We start from the raw sequence: 8,806 nt of genomic DNA on the forward strand, positions 1-8,806 counted from the left end.
GCTCGAGGGCCGTCGATGCTATCTTTAGACTAAATCGGATGTTTTGAATTCATTTTTGGTAATCGTATGATGTAGGTTGATTGTTAGAACCTAAATTCACTACGATACGTTACTTGGTCAATATAGGAATCGATGATCCGACCGTTGGATAGTCACCAAACTTTGAGACATTATAATACGTAATATTTGAGGACTTTAGGAACTTACGGATTAAGAATCCGACGTACGGATCTTCCCAAATTGGATTTGCAAGTTTGTAAAATAAAACATTGACCGCCACTTGATTTCATGATTGGCGGAGATCCGACCATTGGATTGGAATGAAATTTTAGTATGTTGTTCTAGAAGTGTAAGGTGAACCACAAATGGCTTGATCCCTTCATTTAGGGTACATAAACAGTCTAACTAGGATGTTAGATGCAGTCATAAATTAAACAAAATGATTTTTTTTTTTTTTTGTGGTTGGTTAGAATTATAATTAACCATTATTTTATTGTGGCCTACCTGTGTGTTTGGCTTCCGAATTAGAAATTTCGGGTCGTTACAATACCACTCTTTGGTACTTAGAAGTTTCGTGATTACTCAGTGGCTTGGATTTTGCAAGTCCCCAACCGAGAAGCTTCCCTTACTCGGGAACTTAGGGGAGCATTGTTTGTACCATACTTGACCAATCCCGAAACTATTGAGCACCGGTCAATGTTATACCGTCAAAAACCCACAAAAGTTTCCCTTCAACCACAAGGCCAATCACAGCACAACACGTGTCAACGTCAGAATAAAGCTAGAGACTCTCTTCTTTTATAAAAGGAGATCATTATCCTACAATGAATCCCTAATGTCATTTGTATTAAACTACTCATTAAAACTCACTTATGAAGAGCTTGAACCTATGTATTTGTGTAAACCCTTCACTATTAATGAGAACTCCTCTACTCCGTGGACGTAGCCAATCTGGGTGAACCACCTACATCTTGTGTTTGCTTCCCTATCTCTATCTCTTTACATACTTATCCTCACTAGTGACCGGAGCACCCGAGTGAAGGTCACAAACTTGACACTTTACATTGTTCCAAAGTCCTCACTGATTTTGTGCGTCAACAAACCTCACCACCTCAAATTCCACCATTTTTAGGCGTTGATTAAATTAGTAGATTAAATTAGCAAACCAAATGAGGTGTCACTAATAGAAAATGAGCATTTTTATCAACGATTAAGTAATAATCCAATCACCAACTTCCATATCATTTGGTTTACAAAATTTAGTCTCACTAGCATTACTCTTTCGGCATCTCCTCTCCTCTTTTTTGTCTTATATTCTCTCCCTCCCCCTACTACGTTATCTCTCACTCCCTCTTCTTTTATGCCTTCATGTTGTTTAGGCGATATTCGAATAGGGCAGCCATGAAAGGGGATTTCATGCTTTTGAGTTTAATTTGAAGTTCCGATGGATTTTGGAGTTTTGAGATTTTTTGGGCAGCCATGGAAGAGAAGCATCAAAACCCTTGCTTGAATAAATTCTCAAACTGGTGCTGTGGAAAGAGATATTTATTTTATTTTATTTCAGGTTGAAAGAGAAAATAAAAAAAAACATTTTTAAAATAAAGAAATTATTTAAGGTCTAAAACAATTTCTCTTCACTATATTTTGTTAATGATACTGATATTTACTTCCTTCCACTTGCATTTTGCATGCGCTGTGTACCCCAATTTCCCCATATGCCCTTGTTTTGTGGCGGTCCATACAATGACGAGATGGTCTCCTTGGCCTTGCCAAATGAACGGCCTTCATCTAGCGTAAATATATTATCCATAAACATGCACGGGCAATTGGACACCAATAATATATTATCCATAATATACTCCCAGTTGGGATGATCAGATGGTGATGAAGACTTTTTTGGGGGGATTGGTTCCTAAGACCATCTACAACCCTGACCTAAAATCTAAAAATATTTAGCTCAGAAAATTTAGATTTTAGCCCAGAAATAACTTTTTACTCCAACCATTTTGGCCTAAAATTTTAGCCCCAGATTATCAAAAAATGAATTAAGGCTATTTTTTTTAAATTAACTTTTAAAAAAAAATTATGTAGACTATCCTAAATTAATTTTATGAACATTTTAACCTAAAAATATTTAAATTCCGATAAATTTTGAAAAATTACTAAATCAATACATGAAAATCATGATAAACCACATAAACTTAAAAAAAAAAATTAATAAACCACATAAACTTAATACAATCGAAAACTCATAGACTACATAAACTTAATAATGATATCCACCATCTTGACTTGGTGGTGGACTTGAGTGATAGTCTTGAGATGAATCATCATCTTGAAATATACTCATTATGGCATTCATTCGTAAAATTTCTTTTTGCTTACCACGTAAGTATCTCTTCCTCTCTAGAGTGTATTTGTCGAGGTCCACCATTATCAAATTAGTTTCATACCTTTCTTGCTCTCTATCCCCTTCTTGCTTCATGGCCAAAAACATTTGGGCCTATTCTTCTTGCCAACGACACTGGTTTTCGTTCATTCTTACCATTTCGCTAGCAAATTGTGCACGTATCAGATCTTGGGACTTCCCTTTTCTCTTGGCTTCCTTTTCCTTATCTCTACCCTAGGGCCTTGGCAAAGAAGAAGTTGGGCTCATTTGGTCGATACCTTCATTGTCGGCAAAATTCACACCTTCATTGACATCATTTGGGGGTGGGGCTTTGACACGCCCCGATCCCGATATTCCTCGAATACCAAGATAGGCACGTGCTGGCCGACACCCAAGGGTGACGACAGCCATTAATTGAAAGCAAATGCTGAGAATAAGGAATAAATAAGGTTTATAAATATAAAAGAATAAAGAATATGCATTTAAGGAACGTGTTCAGAGCACACATCTAATCGAGAATATTAGAAGAATTAACATAAACAAATTGAATGAACACAGAACGGGGTCCTACACCTAGAGGACTCGAAGATACCGATGCGGAAGTGTCTGGATGTCGGGATTGTACGCCTCGATTCTAAGTCCTGAAGGGGGCGCAAAACAAACATGAGTGGACCAAGTTGATATATATATAATAAAACAGTTATCAACGTACTAACCCCCAGGTTTTATGAAAACACATATATAATGATAAACATAGGTTTTCCGAAACCTAGCATGATGTGCAGTATCTCAAATCATAACTCATATATAATAATCACTAGTGAATTGTCCGATAACCCCCAGGCCCCATGCCGGCTCCCCGTCTCTGAGCAGACAGTCAGAGGAAAATACACTTCAGGCCCCATGCCGGCTCCCCGTCTCTGTGCTAAATAGCCAGAGGAAACACACTCCAGGCCCTATGCCAACACCAAACCGTCGCCCGGGACGGACCGGAATCTATCCCTACGTCCCGTAGCGGAAAGGACCACTAGGTAAGTACGAAACCATTGAACATATATATATTGAAAAACAACTTCATAGTATAAAGTCATCCATCATCTATACTATAAAGAGGTGTTCGAAACATGTTCTAAATATCATATCGTCATCCATCGGATATTCTATAAGAACATGGGTTATAGGAAAAATAGTAATAATTCAATCTAGCCTCAGTAAGCATACTATCTCATAAAGTATTTCATAAAACATAAGTATTAAATCATGATTTTCATGTATGCATTTCTATTGTTAAAACATGCTTTTGAAGGGGTCCACTCACAAATACTTAGCCGCCGAAGAGCCACGCAAACTAGCAATCATGGAAACGTCACAAATATTGCCCATAAGCACATAAAGGGTACAATTAATAAAACTATATAATAGCAATTGAATTTGGGAAAACGGACGTTGGAAACGGATTCGGAACGTCGAATTTAGCCTAGGAGAGGTCTTGGACGAAACCCCAAAAAGTCAACTCAAAAAGTCAACGTTGATCGTTGACCGATCAAAGTCAAAGTCAACTATGACCGTTGACCGTTGACCAGGTCAACAGTCAACTGGTCAGAGGTCAAAGTCAATTGGGCTTTGAATTGGGTTGGGCTGAAAAGGGCTGAAAAGGGTTTTGAGGAAAAGGGCTTTCAGCCCCTTAACAGAAAATGGCCCAAAGGGCCCTAAATTCCTAAAACAGAAAATAAAATAAACAAAAACCTTAAAAGGTTTTTGGGTTGGGTCATGGGCCACAGACCCTAAACATAAACGGCCCGAGGGCCTTTGGTCTTAACAAAATAATTAAATGAAAACAAATAAAAGGAAATGGGTTGGATTGGGCTGGCCTCACCACACGGGCCTAAGGCCCTCTTGCTACAGGAACCGGCCTGGGAGGCCTGGCCTCACCGGAGCACCACCACTAGAGCTTCACAGCTCCGGCCGACTTCCACACACAACCCTAGACTTCGATCTAGGTACCAAAACGAAGAGCAAGACGAGGGGAGTATTTCTATACCTTCCTTTCGTCGTGGAATGGCCGGAGATGGCCGGAAAAACCCCCGAGGTTGCCGGAGTTGGGTGTGCTTACACCCGGCTTCGATTTCGTCCCATAACCTCCAAAAATCACGAATTAACTCCAATTAAACCTCAATCTCGCAAGAATCAAGGACGAAAAGAGAGAATTAGGGGCTTACCTAACCGGAAAATACAAAAATCCGCCGGAGTTCCTTTCCGGGTTTTTCGCCGAGTTCACAGAAACGAGAGGGAGAGAGAGCAGGACGAGATGATGAAGGGTGATGGGCTTCCTCGCGCGGGGAGATGGGTGCGTGCGTGTGTGCACGGTGCAGAGAAGAGGGAGAGAAGTGAGAGATGAGAGAGAGCCGAGAGGGAGAGACATGAAGAAAGAAAAGAAAAACAGAAAAGAAGAAGAAAGAAGGGAGTTCACGGGGGAAAAGAGAGAAGAAAGAGAAATTGTTTGGGGGGGCTGCCACGTGGCAGATTTAGAAGGAAAAGGGATCCAATGCTTTGGATCCTGATTTGGTAGACAAAAAGGATGAAATAGATATATTTAAAACATTTAGGGGTAATTACAAACATAAATCTTTATAATTAGGGGGCGGGTGTTACAGGCTTCATTATGAAATAATCTTCCACATTGTTGATTCGCATCGGTTCCCCACCTCGGACAATCCTTGAGGATGTTCCAAGCATGATGCAACTTAAAAGCTTGATTTTTTGGTGTAGTTCTTGTCTTATAAATTGTCATTGCTTTGTCACCCTATGCAACAATTACATAAAAATAATTAGTTGCAAAATACTATTATGTACATGACAAGTAAAATATCAACAAAGAAACTCACAATTTCTGAGGCGCCTCTTCCACTAGGCATGTCAACCATGGCTCTCTCCAAGCTTCCCTTCCACGAAGTGCACGCTTTGTTGATAATCTTCCACCGATCATAAACACCACCAATTTCCCTTCGACCGGCGTTGGAGTTTTCATGGAACTTATCAACGATTTTACCCCACAATTCCTTTCTATTTTGATTGGTGCCGATGGCACCATCTTCACTAACAGAAATTCATGCCAAATATAAAGCAATATCTTCGTCGAATGTCCAATTACGACCTCTAACATGCTCTTTTGCCATCTTGAAAATTTTGGAAATGAGAAGAAATGGTAGAAAGAAAAATTTGAAGAATTGTAGGAGAAAAATGAGTTTTGTGTGGATGTTTATAAATATATAGAGTTTTAGAGTTTTTGGTTGATTTTAAGTTAAATAATTTTTAAAAATTATTGTAAATTTTTATGTTATAAGTCATGGTTGGAGTTAGTCTAAACGCCCTATAAGTTCACAAACTTTACGAATTCATTTGTATTCTAAATTTTTCATATCGTCCCTTGTGCTCTACACCCATGACTAGTTACGATCATGTTTCCTTGTATTTTTGGCTTTCCATTGCCACCATCTCACACCTTGCAATTGTCTCAACCTTTGCTCAATCCCAAAACTATATCATCCACATGGATTCATCAGTGATGCCTAAAGCCTTTTTTGATCACCATTCATGGTATTTGGCAACGTTAGATTCCACATTAGGCAAGTTTACCCCTAGCACCACTGCGACCTCCTCCTCCTCCATCCTGTCTTCCAGACTCATTTATAGTTATACTCATGCCATGAATGGTTTCAGTGCAAGTCTCACTGCTTCCGAGCTTGAGGCCTTAAAAAGCTCTCCAGGCTACATTTCTTCAGTGAAAGACTTGCCAGTTAAAAAAGACACAACTCACACCTCCCAGTTTCTTGGCCTCAACTCCAAATCCGGAGTGTGGCCGGTTGCGAATTACGGAAAAGATGTGATCATTGGGTTGGTGGACACCGGCGTTTGGCCAGAAAGTGAAAGCTTTAACGAAGATGGAATGTCAGAAATCCCACCAAGATGGAAAGGAGAATGTGAAAGTGGCACCCAATTCAACTCCTCATTGTGCAACAAAAAGCTTATTGGGGCAAAGTTCTTTAACAAAGGGCTCGTTGCCCAGAATCCCAATTTGACCATTGAGGTGAATTCAACGAGGGACACTGATGGGCATGGGACTCACACCTCGTCTACGGCCGCAGGAAATTATGTGGCCGGGGCATCATTTTTTGGTTACGCCCCAGGAACTGCCAGTGGCATGGCTCCTAGAGCGCATGTGGCCATGTACAAGGCTCTTTGGGGTGTGGCGGGAGCATTGTCGTCCGATATAATTGCTGCCATTGAGCAAGCAATTATAGACGGTGTGGACGTTTTGTCCTTGTCATTTGGGTTTGATGGTGTTCATTTGTATGAGGATCCTCTTGCCATAGCAACATTTTCTGCCTTGGAGAGAGGTGTTTTTGTGTCCACATCGGCAGGAAATGAGGGTCCTTATTTTGGTACCTTGCACAATGGTATCCCTTGGGTTCTCACGGTTGCAGCTGGTACAATTGATCGGGAATTCAAGGGAACTGCGCATCATGGAAATGGAAACTCCGTCACGGGGTCCACGCTCTATCCCGGAAATTCATCTTCAACCCAATTTCCAGTTGTTTTCTTGGATGCGTGTAACAATAGGAAAACATTGAAGCAGTTGGGGAAGAAAATCGTCGTGTGCCAGGACAGAAATGATACGTTGGACTATCAAGTTTATAATGTCAGCAGAGCAAATGTTGCCGGAGGCATCTTCATTACCAGCAACACAGATTTGGAGTTATTCATTCAAAGCATTTTTCCCGCAATCTTTCTGAGTCCAAAGGAAGGTGAAGTGATCAAAGATTACATCAACAGCAACTCACGGCCAAAAGCAAGCTTGGAGTTTCAAAAGACACTTCTTGGGGCCAAACCAGCACCAAGTGTTACCAGCTACTCGTCTAGAGGGCCTTCCTTTAGCTTCCCCTGGACCTTGAAGCCAGACATTCTGGCTCCAGGGTCGTTAGTCTTGGCTGCATGGCCTCCAAATATCTTCGCGGCCGTGGTGGGAAAGAAAGACTTGTTCAGTAATTTTAATCTACTGTCAGGGACATCCATGTCGTGCCCCCATGTAGCTGGAATAGCGGCGCTGCTGAAAGGTGCACACCCAGAATGGAGCCCTGCTGCTATTAGATCCGCCATGATGACGACATCAGACATATTGGATAACACGGGTAGCCCCATAAAAGACATCGGTGATGCTTACCAGCCAGCTAGTCCTCTAGCCATCGGAGCCGGGCATGTCAACCCTAACAAGGCCATAGACCCCGGGCTCATCTACGATGCGAAAATTGAAGACTACGTTAACCTTCTTTGTGCACTCAACTACACCAATAAGCAAATCCAAACCATCACTAAATATGCCTCGAACAATTGTTCAACTCCTTCTTTAGATCTTAACTACCCTTCTTTCATTGCATTCTTCAACTCAAACAAGAAGCACTCGGACGTACAAACGACTCATGAATTCCGGAGGACGGTGACCAACCTAGGAAAGGGGCCATCGACCTACGTTGCCAGCTTGACACCGTTGAAAGGGTTTGTGGTTGGAGTGGTTCCGGAGAAGTTAGAGTTCACGGAGGTGGGTGAGAAGCTGAGCTTTGTGATGAGTATAAAAGGTCCAAGAGTAATGAAAGAGACAGTGGTTTTTGGTTCTCTGAGTTGGGTGGAGAGTGGAGGTGAACATGTGGTGAGAAGCCCCGTCGTGGCTTCAAGCCTCATGAGCTGATCAGAGGTAAGTGTCGCAACAGAGATAACTTGCCTGCTCTATAGCAAGCATGTGATCATTCCCTTGCTAAATAAAATGGCAATTACAGTTTCATATATGTCTAGGATGTCAGGCTAGCAGCAGCTTTGTGTCTGATTAAATAAATTAAAGCCGGCAACTAGCGATTTCAGGTTGTGCTTGTCGAGTAATTTTTTGACGCGATCGTCACATTCGCCTGGTGTTATTGTTATATTTCTGTTAGAACACAAATATTTATTTATTTTATTATCATGGTGCAAGTTTACGAAATATTAACTATGCAATACCTACATTATGACGAATAAATAATTAGTAGCAGACATTGTCAAAGTCGCACTCGTCTATCAGTTTCATTCGACAAAAACTGACATGGACCAATTCATTTACCGTCAACAAAGCATGGCTAGGTTCTATGATTTGATTAGAGAAACCATTATATTCATGTATGTGTTAGAAGTTAATTAATGGCCCGACAGTCTTACGCATTTTCAAATTATTTAGGCTCATCACTTTCGAAAGTTGAAGTTTTATTACAAACAAATTGGCAATTAGAAAGTAATTCGATTATTTATAAGCACATGTAAGGTATTTCTTTTCTCTAACGTAGGATTCATTCTCAACACACTCCACATGTGTGAAAAAAATTCAAGCTTAAC

The 8,806-nt window shown here is 40.8% G+C and overlaps 2 protein-coding genes across 2 annotated transcripts; one reads left to right on the forward strand and one right to left on the reverse strand.

Annotated features, from left to right (window-relative positions):
- Positions 1 to 2,823: 2,823 nt before the first annotated feature.
- Positions 2,824 to 4,874, reverse strand: LOC126602113 (uncharacterized). Its single transcript, XM_050268939.1, has 3 exons — positions 4,609 to 4,874; positions 4,431 to 4,528; positions 2,824 to 3,030 (listed from the first exon to the last, which is right to left on the reverse strand). Exons 1-3 carry the CDS (start codon positions 4,809 to 4,811, stop codon positions 2,963 to 2,965), a joined length of 369 nt encoding a protein of 122 aa, XP_050124896.1. The 5' UTR covers positions 4,812 to 4,874; the 3' UTR covers positions 2,824 to 2,962.
- Positions 4,875 to 5,763: 889 nt separating this feature from the next.
- LOC126602105 (subtilisin-like protease SBT3) lies at positions 5,764 to 8,420 on the forward strand. The gene has a single exon (XM_050268928.1). The coding sequence runs from the start codon at positions 5,832 to 5,834 to the stop codon at positions 8,130 to 8,132; it is 2,301 nt and encodes a 766-aa protein (XP_050124885.1). The 5' UTR covers positions 5,764 to 5,831; the 3' UTR covers positions 8,133 to 8,420.
- The last annotated feature ends 386 nt before the right edge of the window (positions 8,421 to 8,806 follow it).

The sequence above is a fragment of the Malus sylvestris genome, chromosome 15 (genome assembly GCF_916048215.2).
Source record: "Malus sylvestris chromosome 15, drMalSylv7.2, whole genome shotgun sequence".
Lineage (NCBI taxonomy): Eukaryota > Viridiplantae > Streptophyta > Magnoliopsida > Rosales > Rosaceae > Malus > Malus sylvestris.